The sequence below is a fragment of the Lepisosteus oculatus genome, chromosome 22 (assembly GCF_040954835.1).
Source record: "Lepisosteus oculatus isolate fLepOcu1 chromosome 22, fLepOcu1.hap2, whole genome shotgun sequence".
NCBI lineage: Eukaryota > Metazoa > Chordata > Actinopteri > Semionotiformes > Lepisosteidae > Lepisosteus > Lepisosteus oculatus.
Window position 1 is genome coordinate 3,008,120 of NC_090717.1, and position 18,943 is coordinate 3,027,062.

The window sequence follows — 18,943 nt, forward strand, 5'->3', positions numbered from 1 at the left end:
CCCCCTACAATGGGGTCTAAAACATTCATTGATGCTTGATCTCTGCTCCTTGGTAAAAGCAGAATTTATGTAAAAATGCATGCATATATGACAGTACATACCTAAGTTTTGAAATACAATACACAAGTTTAGGTGTCGCCAGTAATCAGTGGGTTTCATTTCTTAATGCATTAAATACTTGCAAACTGAAAAATGCCTTGCTTGGTATTTATTAACTGTTGCCACTAATAAATAATACATATTCCACATTTTACTAACAAGGCATGTGTTTGTCATTTACTTGTACTCAAAAAGCTGTTTCAGTAATAAATTACTCAGACATGGGTTATAGGTTACACTTGAAATAAAGTATTACCTTGCAGTTAAATACACAACCAGCAAACAAAAACAGGAAATGCCTGAATTGTGTTCAATTGCTTCATTTATGAAAATAAAGAAAAAAGGTAAAAAAAATAGTACTTTTAAAATACATTTAAATCAGCCAGGAATGGGTTTTCTAATGCTGACCTCGGAGAACCCTGTTCAAGGAAGATTTATAGGTCATTCATTTCTAAAGAATAAGACAGTTGCAAATTTTTGAGCAAGTCAGTGATTTAAAGGAGCTGTGGTTCTTGAGGACTGAAGGGGATAGGGATTTAGTTCTCGATCATCTTTGCATGATAACGAAACCCGGAAGAGCTGGGTTTGCTATGTAAAGACAGCACAAATTCATTTACAAAAAAAAACAGGAAAATTAAAAGAATACACATTTGCCATTTCAAAATTCTCCAAAAGATGGCCAAGATTAGACGTTGGCAGCACCTTCCTTGTAAGGCAACAGTAAGGAAAGTTTTGGCCAGTTAGCTGAAGGTTCAGACTGGGGCTCCTCTTGTCTGCTCAAGCCACTGTTGGAACTGTAGTCCACCCTCTCAAACAGTATAAGCAGCTCACAGTGCATAGTCTGAGGGAACAAGTCCAGTGCCATAGCTCTGATGGGCCGGAAGGGAGATCCTTTCACACGGTTTGAAGGGGATCGGCAAAGACTGGAAGAAACAGAAGGCAGTTGCATTAAAATCCCACAAACTTCTGTTTTCCCCATTCTCTCTTTCTGTAGTTTAAGGGTGTAGCACAGAACTCGGCAAAGTTGTTCCACCTTTAGGACACAGGAAGACTAAGCATTGATGTCCGAGGTAGCTTGTCCTATTATAAAAATTGTAAGACCTGAGCATGTATGTTCTAGGCAGGAGTATACTGCAGACCTTTAATTTTTCATTTTCATTAGAAAAATGACAGATGAGAAGAACCAATTATCCAATTCAGCCCTGCAACACAGCTCTTCACCATAATAAGGGAAAGGAGCAGCTGTGTGGAGTAGTGTTCAGAGTTCAGCTGCATGGTGTGACACTGCTATTGTACACTTCAGTAGCCGGCTTGTCTTGTACTGCTCCAGTAAATTCTGTACTGTATACACGTGAATTCTTCAGGTCGCTGTGACTTGTGCTTCATGCTCAAGCGACATCCTAAATGTTACAAAACGGGCATACTGAAAATGTTTAATTAATTAACCCAACTCAGGAATACCCAGACTGTTTTGTTTTCAGATAAAGTGGCAAGTGAGATGTGAATTTGACTTACTCAGTGAAGTTGCTCATTGCTGCCTTGGCATTGCAGGCCACATAGATCAGTCTTTTCAGATGTTCTGCTTTTCTGATTGCCAGAATGACCTTGGAATCTGGAATGGATGGATAGTGTAAGATATTTAAAAGATATTTCACATTACATGCAACATAATTACTGGCTAAATTCTGAATCCTTCAGAAACATACATCAGAATAATTCAGCAGATCACATCACAATAGTATTCGGCGTACAGAATGTAATCTGCAAGAAAACGAAGAACCAGATCACTAGAGGAAACAACGCTCCCTATCTTTCCAAGTCAAACGAGACAGATCTTGCAATAGTTAATTCTGTGAATCTTAGACTGATAAGATGTAGAATCTGTCTCATCTCATGGTATTCTAGTCACGTTATTTTAAACGTCTGAATTAAACATAAATGATTTCAAGATCAGTAAAACACTCACGAAGTCCTGCTCGCGGAGGGTCCACAATTGCAGACAGATTTTGTGAGCTGACAGAATTGAGTATAGAGGGGAATATGTCTTCTGCCTTTCCACAGTGAAACTCTATATTGCTCAAACCTGCAACAAAACATTTATACTCAGTTTCAGGAACCCTCAGGGCAGTTGAAGCTTTGCTGTGTTTCACAGAGATACTAGTATATCAAGGCTCTCAGAGGCTGGAACAACACAGGACTCTCTAGTGCGGAAGAGGTCAGATAAACATTGAAGGGATTTAAATAATTTTTAACATCTCCATATCACCAATGCACGTAAAATGATGGAAACATTTCTCAACCAAGACTGACATTTTCAGGAATCAGGTTAATTAAAGCCGTTCCGAGTGCTTTGTAAAAACTCCATTTGTATTTCCATTCTTGTATTAATATCCAGCATATTCCTTTTTAAGTGCTTTTTGGAACTCAGTTTTTAAAGATAAAAAACGTATCAGAAGCCCTCAGAAGGCATATTGGAGTATGCAAGATGTGTCTGCCCAAGTGGCATCACTCCCAGGCCACTGCAAAGTAGTGCAACGCCAGCACCCCTCTCCTCTATAAATGGTCATACGAGTTCAAACGGAAAACTTATCAAAGAGTCGCATAAGCATGCATTAATATTAAGAGTACATTATTAGGAAAGGAAAAGTAAAATACTACAGAGGGGGTGTGACATTTGCTTTTGTTTCAATTTTACAGGTTGAATAAAGCTGCTAAAATTAAAAAAAAAATGTGGGACTGGTTAGAAAACAACACAGGTTAATATTTTAAGTAGTGTCTCATTTGTTCCAACGTCATCCCTTACCATTGATCTGTGCATTGACCTTGGCATCCTCTACCGCTTCCTGACACAGCTCAATTCCAATCACCTTCTTCACACTCTTTTTAAAAGGCAAGGAAAAAAAGAGAGAAGTACTCGCAGGACATCTGACATCCGTCCTCCCCAGAAAATTCTCATTTTTAAACAAAAGAAACCAGTTCTCGTAAAACCAATGACGTTTATTTTGCATTATGCACGAACAGAAGGATTACATGTCTTATGTTTCTAATCCAGAGGTGAAATGCTCACTGTGCAGTGCTCGCACTGTGATGCTTCTCGATCAATGCAAACAGAAGTAACAGCCGGCCTCGAGCACCCATCCAATAATCTATAATGCAATCCATTGATCTGGGCACGCTCCTCTCAGAGAGTACCCTGCTCTTACCTTGGCAAGGCAGATCCCGATGGTGCCGGTTCCACAGCACACATCCAGCACTGTGCTGTCCTGATCCAGCTGTGCCCAGTCAGCCACGGCCGAATACAGCACCTCTGCTGCCAGGGTGTTCACCTGTGGATGGAAGGGTGGACAGACTGCAAGTCAGGAACCAAAGTGTGCATATAGTTAGACACACACCTTGCGTCCTGCAGAGAACTGTGTCATTGTGTCATCTGGGCAGGTGAAATTTAATTAACACCCTCATTCAATACACTTTCTGCCAAATCTCACCTCTCTGCTGCTGTGTATGTGTGGACAGAAAAGCCAGGGGTATAATTCAATAGCTTTCCAGCCCTGGTCCTAAGCAACCACAATCTATTCTGCCTTTTGCTCTAGCCCAGTTCTTAATCACAGGCTCATTGTAACTCATCAAACTTTTTTGAGAAAATATTATCGACAAAAAGGCTTGAATCTCCTCATTCAAAAGTGATGTTTTCTCAAATACAGGAACAACTAAACCAAACATCTAAGTAAGGAAGAATCAATTGCAGGCATTAGTTAGCACAAGTGATTCAGAGATAGAACACTGTTTTAAGGTTACCCTCAAGCTTTCACCTACTGAGCCCCAAATCAGTAAAATACACTGACTTGCTCAAGCTTGGGCCTTCCTTCCAGATCACAATGCTTAACTACACCACAGTGAAGTTATCCAGCCCTGCTGAACAATGAGAGTCTAGCTGTTCTTGTTCTGTCAACCAAACCCTGTACCCTTACATCATTAGCAATGTTCAAGATGAGCTGAATTTCTGTTCTTATGCTTAGTGCTTTGTATGCAAACCTCCCATGATAACTTCTGCATCCTGCACACTGCACGGCATGGTGTCAGTGTATCTTGAAGCCTACCTGGAAGAAAGAGTGAGGTGAAATCTGGAACCTGAGACCCAGTAGCTCTTCATGTATCCACTTCTCTCCAGCTATGTGTTCCAAGGGCAAATCTTCAAGGTTTGGAGACTTTCTAAAGACAGAAAAAAAAAGAGGACAAAATTCCAATCCTCAATATCCGAGAGAGTGGTTCCTGTAAACAAAACACGCCAGCAGCACCACTCTCACCTCTGTCCCTCTCTCACGAAGTACAGAGAGCTCACCCCACTCTCTTTACCATCTCCCTCCATGAAATACTGTTCCAGGGAGTTCTTCAGGTCACCCAGTTCTGCATCTTGTAGTTTCTGCAACAGGAAGAAGGAAACCCCAGTTTTGACAGTGAGGTGGACAATGTATAAAACTCTCCATTCTTTTCTTTTGCTTTCAAATGGTAAAATCTTGAAATGACTCCCTAGCCACTTTGTTGAAGCTGGTTTTGGGGGATTGTTTTTAAAGAACAGCTTTGAAAAAACTTTGAACAATTCAGCTACAAGCAACAAAACAAGCAAGAAGAAAAAGATACTGGTACACCAGCAGATTCATACCACAAAGTAATTTAAAGAATTAAAGTGAACCACAGTCTTATTTTAAATTTATAGAAAGCATAATATAAACCCAGAGATCAGGAGTCATTAAAGTTCTTATGTATAACAAAAGAAACCTGACATAATATAAATATTATAGGAACATTATGTCATTCTCCACACTCTAATCCAGATAATTATATTCAGTGCCTTCTCCAATATCATTTGCTGCAGAAACTGTTTAACAGGATTTCAATGGGTACATTTGTGTTTTCCATCTGTCCAACCTGCTGGAAACTTGGCTACTGAGAAACAGATTCCATACTTGGCACTTATCAGGTACACAGCCTGAGTCCAGCTCAACATGTACCCACATATTAATTTTGTGCCAAGTCCTGACAAGAGTGGAATAAATGCTGAGAAAACAAAATGTAATTTATTGTTGACAAGTTTAAGCAAGAATCCAACATTTCTGAAAATCCTATTATTCAGACCTCTGATTTTTTTTTGCACATTGCAGAAATACTTCAACACACACAAAGACAACAATTATGAACACTGAAAAGACAGTTAAGCATTTTATTATACAGTTCAGTCCCACTGTTCCCTTTTTCTGATGCGATTTGTTAATGTCTGATAATTAAGCCATTCCTCTCCCACCTCCGACGGTCTTTTAGTATTTTCTTCGGGGGACATTCTAATGCCACAATTATCTAACGTCACAGCTGTCTTGCTGAAAAATGTGTCCACGAATGTATCTTAGCTTCTGAACTAAAGCAATGCGTTGTGATACTAATTTGGAACCATGAGTTCATTCCATCTTTCTGAGCAGGGTGCAAATTTGTTGTTTGCTGCAGGAAAATCTGATTATTGTGAAAACATCATGCTGAACAAGTCACTTGCCCAGCAGCAGGTGACTGAAATCGGGATATCGATATCAGATAAATGTATTTGTAGTACAGAATGTATCGTTTTTGCTGCTAGGACTCCCCCCCATATGAGCTTGATTTAAAAGGGGCTCAGCCCAGCTGCTTCCCAAATCAGAACTGAGCAGCTTCGGGTTTCCTTACCTGGGGGTGAAAATACACCAATGCCATGATCTGACCCGTCCTGCTGGTCCGCACCGTCAGCTGTTTCCAGTGACCCTCGTACGTTTCAGGGCTGTACACAGGAAAGGGGCTAGTCCTGGGGGACAACAAGACGTGGACAACCGGTGACCGCGAAGTGAAAACAAAAACAAGGAAACCCTTCGCGAAAATGCAATTGCCTGCGGAGGACAGCCGAGATTTATTTCTGCGGCGTCTGTGGTGAACGGACACGCATCCCATCGATACGACCGAGATGAGGTCGTCGTGCAGGAAGACCCACGGATGGAGTTAATGGAGAGACCAAAAAAATGAGGGGGAAATGTAAAAACTGTTAAGGACGAGAGAGGGGCTCTCACCTGATGTAATTCTGGAAACACTTTACCACCTGCTTGGCTGCTGGGGGGACATGCACAGTGTCCGAAGGCTCCACGACGGCACAGGAGCCCCCCTTGTACTTGCCCAGCCGGAACCCCACCGTCTTATCCTGCCCGTTCGCTCCCACTCCAATGAGAAACTCACACTTGTTGCGATATTCCGTCTGCCGGAAGGAATTTTTAAAAAAAAACATGACTCCTTTAAAATTCCACTGCGTTAACAAAGCCACCAAGAAGCCCCGCCCATCCACCGACGGAATATGGTGCTTTTTTTCCCCATCCGGAGATCTCCAGTTGATTAAACACATTCCCGCAAAACTCCAACACTGTAAGAGCTCGAAAATGTGGGAGGAACCCGTGCTGAAGAGGTTCCCCTCAGTCTTCTTTGAGTTTGTGTAAGGTTTCTTGTTATTTTTACTGGGAAAACTAACATACTGGATAATGGTTCCCTGTACCATTAAATAATCTTGAAAGTTGCGCTGTTACACTGAAATCCAAGAGCAGCTATCCAGATACATTATAAAAATAAGTTAATTACAATTTCTTTTGCTTTATCTGACTGAAAACAAAACAATCTAACCTGGTAACCTAGAACTATATGTACAGTTTATCATTCATGAGGCATACAATGCCCTTCAAGTTTATTAATATCTCAGGTGAAATATGATTAAAAACATCATATAGCAGAGTGAGTTATGAATTGGGTAATATGCTTCCCTTACAGATAATAATGCTATAACGTTAGGATAATTGCATGGAAACAAAGCAAATAATTCAATGAATTCCAGAAAACAAGAAGGTCAAAACAGTCTAAAAGTATTCCTTTAAATTAAATTCAACACCAATTCAAAACAAATCTACAGTAACATTCTGCTCTTTGGAAACCTTTGGAACTATATTGAGGCCTCTGAACATTTCCCCATTAACCTGGGTTATGAAATAATGAAACACATTGGTTAAGGTCAGAGAGAAAACACTCCAGCCCACCATCTTTAATGTTTTGGGGCTGTCCAGGAGACCTTTTTAAGATAAGAAAAACCGTGAACTGCAATACATACCAGGACATTTTGGCCAGACAATTGTTTCTTTTTGCCAAGAAGCTCATGCTTAACAAAAAATGTACATTCTAGAATGACAATGATCCAAAGCACACATCCAGATTGAAAAGCAAATGGCTAAATGTAGACAAAATGTTCTTGAATGTATTACTATGTATTGTGCTGCTGGAATTCTGGACATTCTAAACCCTAAGAAAGTACAGCAAGTGAAGTTCTAGGGCTTCATCCATATAGTGTGCAGTCTGCTTGTAATCAATCACTGCAAGTGGATTCTGTAGTGACTATACACTCCTACCTAGACCTTCAAACTAAAAACAATTATGTGTCAATCTGGGTGAGGGATCATGAGTACCGGCCTCCAAGATCATGACCTACCTTTGAAGGCCTGGGTTTGGCTGCAATATCTTGCCAGGTTAGAAACTGCTATTTGGTAACACCCAAGATAGTGAGCCACAGTGCACCGAGCTAGTTCAGCTTCTATCAGATCAATGGCATGAAGGCATTATTCTCTTGAAGACAAAGCAAGTTGCTTCCCTGTGTTTTTCTTTCTCTTCCCCCCCCCCCACCAGGACCGACGGGTCAACAGGTTATTTCATCTTTAATCACCTCATCACCTTTGCCGAATCAGCTCTCTGTAATGAGGCGATTCGGTCATGATTGAAATGACGAAAACATTTAATACTGAACATTCAGATCATCTATTTTACCAAAAACATGCACACAAAAGAGTGATAAGTTTCTTTTTACTCTCAGTACAGCAAACCAGTGAAAAGACCATCTGGTCTTTTCGCCAGAAAGAAAGCGTGCATCTGGAGCTTACTTAATCACCCAGCCAAGCTCACAGCTGCCAGGCAGGCTGCCTCTTCCACAGCCAGATGATAACACTGAAGCCAGGTCTGGACCACATAGCTAACATGACAGGCTGACGCAGTAAGAGACATGAATTTGAGGTTGCCAGGCAGCCCAATCTGTACAAAATGATGACCTTATCAGAGTGACTCAACAGTAAGGCTGTGGTTGCCACGAGCAGCAAGAACGTAGGCAATCTGTGAGTGATCAGGAACAATAAACAGCATGCACCACTGTACCTGGACTGGAGATGGTCTAATGGCCTCCAGCGGACAACACATTTTATTGTACTTCTGCTTCTGAACAAATAGCCAAGGCAGCATGGCTTTGTTATTATTGCCGATTTCTCTAAAGAGAATCAAGAAAGAAAAAGATCAGTGGTCATTGATTCAAATAAGAATAGTTTTGTTTGATTGAAAAGGAGTTTTCCATGCTCCCAATAGCAATACATTAGCAGCAACACAAATGATTGTATGAACACTTCCACACATGGCTATCTGCAAACAAATTAAGCTGCTTTCTCAACCATAAAACATGCATCACCGAAAACAGGTTATCTCAGAAGCTCAGATTTCACAGCATTCCACTGCTAGGTAGCTCTCCGGACAATATAAGACACGAGAGACTTAGTTTTTAAATTTTAAGATGCAGACAGGAGTCTCAAAATCACTTTCTGGAGGGCTTACTGCCTTCTGGATTACATACCACTCTCAGTCATGCAGTTGGATTAATTAACGGTGTAATATTAATACTTCCATTAGTATGGAAGGAGAATATTCCAAGCATGGGTGCAGTTATAGAGGTGGGCCTGAATGCTGTGAGCAAGCAAAGGCATAACACCTTAAAAATAAACCTATTTATGCGTAATTAAAAAACAAGATTAAATCAATTAGTCAGCATGGAATAAAAACAAAAAGATATCGAACCGTCCTGTAAATGACTGTAAAGGTCCCTGCTTTTAGTGGCATGCAATCATCCCATTGGATCACAAATAAAGTACTAAGTTACCAACTTTGCCAGTCTTTGCAGGATTCCTTCACTTTCCTGCTCTTTCCTCTTTAGCTGCTCTTCATAAGGGACATTCCAGAGTGGCGTCACCACATCTGCAATCTGCTTACTGAGTGGCTCCTCCTCCTCTGTCCCTTCCTCTCCCCTGTGGCGCTTTGCAGGAACCTGCCCTCCCTCGGGCTCCTCCAGCTGCAGCTGCTGCCTCTTCTTCAGGATGGGGTCTGCCTTGGGCTTGGCCAGCCGCACGCTCAGAACCCGGCCCTTCCACAGCAGCCCATGGACAGCCTTCATGGCCTTGTCCCGCTCCTCCTGGCTCTTGAAGGTGACGAAGGCAAAGTTCTGTCGCCCCAAGAGCTTGATCTTGTGCGGCGTCAGGCCGTGCTTGGCCAGAAACTTCTTCAGGTCGTTGAAGCCAATGAACCTGGGCAGGTGCTGGATCTCCACCTTGTAGATCTCCGAGGTGAAGAGCTCGTCTTTGATGTAGCGGTAGACGCTGGAGGTGCCCTCCTCTTCCTCGCCTTCGGGCTGGGGCTCTTTCGCAGAATCGCTGTCTTCCCCGTGCGCCTCTCTTTCTAAGGATGCGTCTTTGAACTCACCCCGATCCCCTTCCGTCGCTCCCGCCACCACACTTTCTGCTGCATCCGTCATGTCTCCAGACCCTGGAGAGCAAACACAAGAAGAGAAATCATTGCTCAAGGTACATTTCCTTTTGTAAAACCAAACGATTATCCAATACCTCCTTGTGACATAATCTGTTAAACTGAACAAGGCTAATGGCTTGCATCTGTAGAGCACTTTTCACCCCCAATGGATCTCAGAGTGCTTCACCTATAGGAGAGCACCCAGTTCATCCATCACCTCTCGTTGATGTGTGGCAGCGGCTGTGGGCCATCAGCCCCACTGTAGGGCAGATCAGGTGGAGAAGCAAGACACTGCTTCAGCAATCGAGTCAAGGGTGAAATGTTAGGGAGGCCAGATCGTGCACAGACAGAGTGGAATTTAGCCAGGACACTGGGGGTACACCCATGGTCTGAGAACAAAACTTTCCTATGTTCTCTCAGTACACAAAAATACACACATATTACTGTGATGTGTTATTTTTGTGTCATGTACTACATATCACTTGTGATTCTTTAGCTTTCACTGTGTTTGTTTCCATCTTAACATGGAAGTTAATAGGGAATGTCTTACATTACTCTGCCTTTCAGGATTTTAAATACAGAACACAGGAGGACGTGAAAATTTGTCACCTGCTTCAATACTCGCAGTTCACGTGGTTAACCATAACACTAAATACATTTTAGTCCACAAGTTGCAAAATACGTAACTATGTTTCTATATTTTACAGCAAGAAAAATAACTAAGTAATTCCACTTTACTCACTTAAGATTTTTTGTTACATTTCTTTTTTTTTTGGTGCTGTCTGGTTCGCAGTTCTTTGCAAAATTAACTTCATTTATGGCATTGCTTATAGACCATAATTTCATTTTGCTGTCTTCATATACGTATTAAATCTTATTTAACCCCAGCGATTTAGGATAAAACGTGATGAAGCAAGACGGCTTACCTTATCGCTCGCTATTAAAGTAAAAAAGTTTAAACCCTACACTGTCGCATTTACTCAATTCAGCTGCACACGTGAGCAACCATGTTAGCACGGAAAAATAGTGCCGCGTTACAAACGCTAAGCATGGCGGGAGATTAATTTTAAACCTTTATATATTTAATTAGAAAAATAATTTTCATTTTCTATCGAAATGGTTTATTACACAAGTATATAACTAAAGAATACGGAATAAACATGTTTAAACTAGCATTTGTAGTGTAAAGGAAGTGACGTACAAGGTCGGAGGCCCCTGAAAAATAAAAATAATATTAAATGAATTAAAAACAAAAAAACGTTTATTAGATATATATAACCTACAAGAGATGCGGTTCTTGACATTTTCAGTTTTTATTTTAAAATTTTAGGGCCAAATGGCAAGACGTGAAAAATAGAAACAAATGAAAGCTAATTTATAAAACGATTTGCGTGGTGAAATAATAACACTGACTGCGGGCTTTTTAATTTTAGGTTTTTATGTCTAAAATTGAAAGGAGGGGAAAAGGGGGGGGAAAGTCGGGGTGTAATTTAGCGGCGACGGGAGGAGGCTGCTGGGAGTGAGGTAAATGCCGGAGGAGGAACTTTTCAGGGCGCGAAAGGAGCAGCAGGAAGAGAGAGGGATCGACAGACACGGGCGGTTTTTAAATTAAACATCGGCCACCCGTTCCGTAATCCGCAATCATCTTGTACAACATGGCAGATACCAAGGTAAGGATCGGGCGTCAGGGCGTCTTATCGTTTGCTGATTTCGAGAAAACCGGTATTGGAAGATCAAGAGGCCGGTTTTAGGGGATATTATTGCGTTTTATCTCTCTTTTCGGGCTATCATGGGGGAAATTTTTAAAAGCCGACCGGGGTGTGGAGGGTTTGATGTCGTTCTCCTGGCCAGCAGGTTAGAGGTTTTTTTTGGGGGGGGGTGTCAAACAGCTAAGTTTCTGCATCAAAGTGCCCCGTGTCTTAAGTTTTTTTTTTTTTGCTGTTGCTGCATTTGGAAAGCTGTGTTTAAAAAAAGTTTAAAACACGTCCACCTGCGTCGTCCTTCACTGCCAGGTTAAGCTTTTAGCTGAGCCCAGGTTATTCCGCTTGTATCGTCGGGTTAATTTTTATTTTTGAGAGTCCTTTTACGTTTTTGAAATCAGTTCCCGTGTGATGCATTTTGTCTCCTGGGGTTTTTCAGCCTTTCCAGTGCGGCTATCGCGGTGCACGCAGACTGCTGGCGTTCACAACGTGACCCTCACATTGTCTGCAAGTTGCAGTGTCCCAGCGCATCATCGCACTCACAAATGGCGTGTTTCGGCATTTTTTTTTACTTAATGTTTATTTTGTCATTTGAGTCTTTCCATAAAACGTATGAGCCGATAACAGCAGGTAGAAAAAATGCCCCGGTGCAATTCTAGAAGTTATAAGGGCTGAATAACTGCTGCGTTTTATTTTCGTAACGGCATCAGATCTAGATATCCTATTGATTAAAAATTGACCTGAGTTTTTCAAGGGGGTTTTCATTTCGCCATGTTTCACTGAAGAACAATGATTGCATTTCTTATTATCTAGACGTTTAAGCTAAATCGTGTGCAACAGACCGCCCAGCACAATGCCGATGTTAAAAGCCGGCACAGTTGTGGTCGAAAGGGATTCTGCTGGATGTCAAAGAAAAGGCCTTGTATTTACATTTATGGTTTTAAAACAATCCATGCAATGGGTTTCTTCGTAAGGGAAAGGCTTGACTTTTAGAGTGCACGTCTGCATGTTCTAATTCAGATCTACCGACGGCTCATCCAGTTGTACATTTTTTTTGGACTTTAATTCCCTATGATGATGTGCTTTGAATATAGCTGATAAGTCAGTTCAGCCAAGGAAACGCAAGATGGGGGGTGGGGGGGTGGGAGTGTGAAGACCATTTGGACACACCACAACCTTTTTGAGTTAAAAAAAAAGAATCTGTCTGGATTGTATTGTCTATATTGTTGCATGTGCATGCAAGTGCAGCCGATTGAGGCCTATAGGCAAAGAATCTTCTCATGCAAAATTTGAACCTCCTTACTCAGCATTAGTGGCATTATGTCCAGTTGCCACAGCAGTTTCACTCCAAAGAGAACCTCGCTCCAAAGCAGGATCTTCTAAATCCCCCCTATTCACTTCATAGTGCTGGTGCGTAGTTGCACACTGTGCTAGTTCACATGCTAGATCTGTAATGAACGTCCCCCCGCTCTCTAATGTACACCACCCCTGATGAATCCTCGACATTTTCCCAGATTTTTAACTTATTTCCCCTCGTTTCCTGTGCTTTTACATTCTTGTGTCATGGTGGGGTGTGTTTCTCCTCTTAACTGTGCAATGAAGCTTGTGATGAGAATTAAACGTCTCGTTTTGAGTTTTAAGCTTTGGTTACAATACATCCACACCGAGAAATGAACTCAAGAGGACTTGCCTTTCTGGTTTCTGTGTGTCAACGAGTCTTCTTGTCTTTCTCAGGATACACAGGAAGACCATGAGACCACTGCAGAGAATGCAGATGAGTCTACCCACGACCCTCATTTTGAGCCCATCGTGTCGCTGCCTGAGCAGGAGGTGAAAACATTGGAGGAGGATGAGGAGGAACTCTTTAAGATGTAAGAAAGCACCTGTTTAGGCCGAAGCCATCCTGCGGGCCTCTTCATTGACGTGTGTCTCAAAGATATGTTTCTCTGAGTGCTTGAAAGTGTCGCCCTTTGCAATTTTAAGGAGGCTGCAAAGGATTTGGACAATCCTTTGAAAGTCTAACATTTAAAGACGAGCAAATTTTCATTGCCTGCCTCCATCAACCGTCCAAATTGTTCAAGATTTTGCCGCGGTGCTTAGTTTATAGTTCGGCAGGTTTGTAAAGAAAATGCAAAGAATGGTTTTAACACCACAGAGACATTGCGTGGTTATTACGATGGAATCTACTTGCAGGCCGCAGAATGTCCACTCGGTCTGTGGTGTAGTTTTTATCGCCCTGAGGTTGAGCAGGCTGCTCTCACAGCGCGTGTTTCCCGTCTTTAGGCGAGCAAAGCTGTACCGGTTCGCTTCGGAGAACGACCCCCCGGAGTGGAAGGAGAGGGGCACCGGGGATGTTAAGCTCCTGAGGCACAAAGAGAAAGGAACCATCCGTCTGCTGATGAGGAGAGACAGGACTCTCAAAATCTGTGCAAACCACAACAGTAGGTGTTTTGCCTTTTCTTGTGCTGTGGCTCTTTGTGTCCGTTGAAGACGTGCTTAAAAGATAGATACTTTATTAAAATAGAATATCTGCTTTATTTAAAGTACTTTATTTCCCCTACTGCGGAAATTTCTTGGGCTTCTCCCACACAATACAAAACTTACAAGCGAAACATCACATGAAATCACAAGAACGGTATGTGATGGATGAATAAACGGGTAATGGGGGAACTACATTTACGTCATTGTTATATTTTAGATTTAGGCCTCAATCTAGTAGTAAAACTGCCATTGTTTGTAGCATTGCCTGAAAGCTGGCGAGTTGTGAATTGCATGTTAACAAGTGTTGGTCTTCTTTCAGTCGCTCCTTTGATGGAACTCAGGCCAAACGCCGGAAGTGACCGGGCTTGGGTTTGGAACACACATGCGGACTTCGCCGATGAAGAACCCAAACCTGAGCTCTTGGCCATCCGATTCCTCAATGCAGAGAGTGAGTGTTCGTGTAGGGCACCTGGGTGGGGAAAAATAAACAGTGCCGCTTTACTCTAGTTTGACTTTTTAAAGAATAGGAGATAAACAAGAGCTGAGTAGCCTCTTGTTTGTTGGGTAGTAAGTGGTTAATTGTTCCAAGAGTCTCCTACAATTCTTTCTTGAAAGAAGCCAGGCTATGGGTTGCAACTATATAGTTGAGTAGCTTGTTTTATACTCCCACAACCCTATGTGTAAAGAAATGCCCCCTGTTCTCAGTTGTAAATTAATTTCCATGTAGTTTCCACTCAAGGTTTGTTTCCAAAGAACATTAGAGAAAAGAAAAAATAAGGACAGAATTCAGGTGTTGCATTGCACCATACAGTGGTGCCAGCTTTTAAACTGCAGATATATTAGGCCACCACATTGATAGAAATAGCCATTTTTAACAGTCTTTGCCACAAAGCTGAGAAATGTTGTATTTAAGGAATTTCTGTTTTTTAGATGCGCAAAAGTTTAAAGCAAAGTTTGATGAATGCAAGGAAGAAGTGATACGAAGTCAAGAGATTTCAGGTACACATGATTTCCTTATCTATATCTGTTGTGTAAAACTAAGCCTTTGCAGACTCACTCTGTCCCAGGCTGCTCTATCCTGCCTGGTGCTTTTTCAGTCTGCTAGATTAAAATTCAAAATATCACAAATACAAGCCTTTTCTAAGGCAAGTGTCTGTGTATTTTGAAACACTTAATCAGCCATATCTTCTTTTCTGAATCTTATGATTTAAAAAATCCATATCCACATTGAAGTCTGCTGTGGCTTATTTATTTATTAGTATAGTATTTATTATTCTATCATATTGTATTTATTATAGTCTTTTTATTTAATAGTATATAAATACTGAGACTTGGGAGCAAATTTTTAAGCATTAGGCTGGAAAAACACGTTCTCAAACTATACCTGGTTATGTTAATAATTTATCATCATTATGCCTTGATCACTTCCAACTTCCCTAAAATCGGACGATAACTAATTTTCTCTTTGCAAACTGCATTGATTATAGTTCCTTCTTCTTTGTTGCCTTTACGCACACTTGCTAATGTGAAACGTCTGGATGTCCAGCTCATATTATGTAAAGACTTGTCACTTCTAGTGGGCTGTTTTTGTTACCCCATCGCCTCTAAAACGGGTGTCCAGCCCTGATCCTAGAGAGCCCCAGTTGAGCAGGTTTTGTAGGTCAGCAGCTTCTAAAGACCTGGAGTTATTTCATTGCGATCAGTTCAAATGGAGGATTGTTAAAGTAATCTGGAGGTGATCTGGGAACAACCTCTCAAGCACCTTCAGTGTTTGAGGACTGAATCAATTGACTTCCTAAGTTATAACGAACTCATTAGACTGACTTGACGGGGGCTCTGCGGGACCAGGTTTGGAGTCCCTGCTTTCGAAGGTGCTGAGATTAAGTGTGCCTGCTACATAATGTGATTTTTTTTATACTTCTATCTGAATTCAATTCTGGATTGAATACGGTGCAGAGAACTCCTGCGGGGGGGGGTATTTGTGGTATAACATTTAGAAGATGGGCGATGTCTTTGGCTCTGCCGACGCGGGGGGAGAGGTAAATGCAGCTTTTGTGCATTTTCAAGCAGGCAACGATGACAGCACTAACAAAGTGGCAGAGAAGTTGGAGGAGCTGTCCGTGAAGGATGTGGTGACCAAGGACTCGGCGGGGCAGAACGACGAAGAGCAGCCTAAGAAGAAAGAGGAGGAGGAGCCTGAGAAAAAGGCAGAAGAGAAGCAGTAAAAATCTGGCTCTTGGCTTTCCTCTAGTCCTTTGGTTTTCATTGTTTTTTTTTTGTTTTTTTTATGACAGACTTTATAAACAAACTGAATTTGGATGCTTCACGAGGTCTTTTTTTTTTTCCTTCTAAGGTTCTTGCCCTCTGAGATCATAAGAGACGCTTCAGAATATTCATTTCCCAGCCATCAAAATGTTCTGTGCTGATTTTTTTCCATAGTGGAAATGAGTTGTCGATATTATGGTCACCTGTAACTCGAAGTAACTTAACATGACATTGTACTGTGAAATGAGGCTTGTGAAAATGGTAATTCCCACATTGGGTAGCACATTTTTGTTTTGTTCTTTTTTTAAGTAAAGGTTTCAGAATTGGAGTAAAAGACAAATGTTTGTGCAGGTTACTTTCAGACTGATGTTTGACATTTCTGAGATGAACAGGAAATTAAGGAGCATTTGTAAAGCGACATTTTCCTCTCAGCTTGTAGAAAACATAAGGAAGTATGTCATATATAACAAAAGTATCTAATTTAGCAGCCCAAAGTTTTTTTTTTCCACATTGTTAATCTTATTGACACAATTGTGGAAATGTAAAAATAGCATAAAGGATTTAAACTTCTTGGACCTAAGGCTGTCTCTGATCTAGATCCAAGTGACAGTTTTCTCTTATGTGGTAATACTAAGGCTTTCATTTTTATATGCAAATTAAAAAGATCTACTCCAATTCTCAATATATAAAAAGGCTAGATATTGCCAAGAGGAAAAGCCTTGTGCTTAGATAAGGAAGATCCTGTAATACCTGCACCTAAGTTCTCTAATGCAAATCCTTACTTCCTTTGTGATTTTAAAAGTGCCAGTGCATCTGTAAGTATATTTCAAGTGCTACTAATGCTTTTTATATACTTTCACAATAAATTGCTCGGTTACATAAGTATACTTGATAGACCCTGCCCTGCTCAGTGCAGACTGGCTGCTTGTAACCTTGTGGCCCATTACATTGGGAAGCAGACCTTCATTTCCAGTTGCACTGGAAATGTCTTATTTTAAGGATCATGACGTTGCATGTTTCTATTTTTAAGATACTTTGGCAAAGGGGATGAGCGATCAGGTGCACTTCTTGATGCTGAAGTAGCATTAGACAGTGGGCAAGATCCTTCCTTAAAGTTCTGCAGTGTGGGGGAGATTGATTCAGAAAAGGAGGGTTAAGTGAGGAGAATTTATACAAAGGCAGAACCGTGACTGCTTTAATGGACTCAAGCATTAAAGAGTTGCTGCTTACCTTCCTCAAAATACTGCATTTGCATTACAGTATGACCCATCCCAACCAGTCCATCTGACGCACACAAGGTGCAGATCAGCTGGTTAAGGAAACTTTATTGCTTGACTGAACACTTCCCAGCATTCCCCTATGTAGTTAGCACTTTTGTTTTTGGACAGTGTGGACATGGCACATAATAAATCTTCAATTGAAGCTCAATGAAGGATTTGAGGATTGAATGATCTCAGTTTTTTTATATAGTGGTACCATGTTACACATGATGTAAAAAGGTTGTGAACAAATCAAATTAAAGTATAATGCTGTCTACTTTGTCATCTGTTCAAACATGTATGCATATCTCATCTAGTACTGTAGTTCTCAGTTGTTTTCTGTAGGTTTTTCTACTCCCAGCATCGCGAGTGGGTCATAATCAGAGTTGTCAGCGTTGTTGCCCTCGTCGGTTTATGGCTACCCCTCGCAAGGCCTGCTTCAAACAGTCCTCTGCATCCAAACCAGAGAGCTCTACAGTCAAAGGTGTCATCATACCCTGGACAGGAAACGGGTTTCCTTAGCAGTCTGGAAAGATTTGCTGTAGAGCGAGTTGTTTTTCTCAAGTAAAGTTGAAACCATAAGCATTTTAACAACTGGAGCAAGATCTGAATGTAGAAGGAGAGGCAAAGTCATCGAGGCCTAGTCGTCATAACCTTGAATCGTAGTCCATAAGAGCCATCTTTCTGGTTTATAGAAAAACTTTGCTGCTCTGTTTTTTAACTTTTTCTCAGCCTTCATACATTTTACATTTGTATATTTAAACCAGTAATAATTTTAAGGCAAAAGAAACAATGGTGGTGTTGGTTCCTATATCATCACATAGTATCCCTTGAGAGGAAACGGGCAACCAAGACATTTTACAACCACAGAGTGGAATTGTCCCTAGTGGGTTGCTTCTGCACGATATCTTCTTTGTGCTTTGTTTTGTGTGTAATATGTATGCTGTTTCAATGAGAGCTATGCACATAAACTATTTTTGGACTGATAATATGATAATATTATGCTAATGTCACCCCTTGGCTTGTTCTGCGAAAAGGTGGTTAAAAATAGTACGAGATGTTTAATCCTCTTCAAAAGTAACCAAACTGCTATTTTAATGCAGATATAGTTTCCCAATATTCAAGTACAGTCTCGCCTAAGTAAATCTTATACTGGAGTGGAATTAGAATTAAAACAGGCTTTATGCAGCAGAAGATATTTATTTCCATGCTGTACGTGCAAAGAAACGTTATGTATGAATTAACTGGTCTTGAGTGGAGAAAAGCTGTATGTTGACAGTTTACACCTTGCTTTAAGACCTGTCCTTTGGTGTGTTGGGTAGTTTTACTGACCTCTTTCCCTTGTGTGTGTGTTACATGTGCACTGTTGTATAGCGCTTATAAATGTATAATTTAGGGGATCAAGAGAGTAAGTTGACACAACAGGAAACTACACTGACCAATAGTTTTTGATACCTAGTTTGAAATTAGGGGAGTATGAGG

The 18,943-nt window shown here is 41.1% G+C and overlaps 2 protein-coding genes and 1 non-coding gene across 5 annotated transcripts; 2 read left to right on the forward strand and 1 right to left on the reverse strand.

The window, feature by feature from the left end:
- Positions 1–46: 46 nt before the first annotated feature.
- Positions 47–10,823, reverse strand: trmt2a (tRNA methyltransferase 2 homolog A). Of its 2 annotated transcripts, none has more exons than XM_006640156.3 (12): positions 10,683–10,823; positions 9,120–9,774; positions 8,347–8,455; positions 6,183–6,364; positions 5,809–5,923; positions 4,404–4,519; positions 4,197–4,308; positions 3,303–3,425; positions 2,903–2,978; positions 2,066–2,182; positions 1,615–1,711; positions 47–1,022 (listed from the first exon to the last, which is right to left on the reverse strand). In XM_006640156.3, exons 2-12 carry the CDS (start codon positions 9,761–9,763, stop codon positions 785–787), a joined length of 1,929 nt encoding a protein of 642 aa, XP_006640219.2. In that variant the 5' UTR covers positions 9,764–9,774; positions 10,683–10,823; the 3' UTR covers positions 47–784. The 2 variants fall into 2 exon arrangements, with proteins under 2 accessions (XP_006640219.2, XP_015221373.2); XM_015365887.2 differs by lacking the exon at positions 10,683–10,823 and adding an exon at positions 10,499–10,651.
- Positions 10,824–11,262: 439 nt separating this feature from the next.
- Positions 11,263–17,738, forward strand: ranbp1 (RAN binding protein 1). 2 transcript variants are annotated; one of them, XM_015365888.2, is made up of 6 exons: positions 11,263–11,426; positions 13,191–13,327; positions 13,740–13,897; positions 14,257–14,385; positions 14,868–14,936; positions 16,005–17,738. In XM_015365888.2, the coding sequence occupies exons 1-6, from the start codon at positions 11,412–11,414 to the stop codon at positions 16,160–16,162; spliced, it is 666 nt and encodes a 221-aa protein (XP_015221374.1). In that variant the 5' UTR covers positions 11,263–11,411; the 3' UTR covers positions 16,163–17,738. The 2 variants fall into 2 exon arrangements, with proteins under 2 accessions (XP_015221374.1, XP_015221375.1); XM_015365889.2 differs by having other exon boundaries at positions 16,008–17,738.
- Positions 14,985–15,112, forward strand: LOC138224530 (small nucleolar RNA SNORA77). Its single transcript, XR_011183016.1, has one exon. It is a non-coding gene; the product is annotated as a small nucleolar RNA SNORA77 (small nucleolar RNA).
- Positions 17,739–18,943: the final 1,205 nt, after the last annotated feature.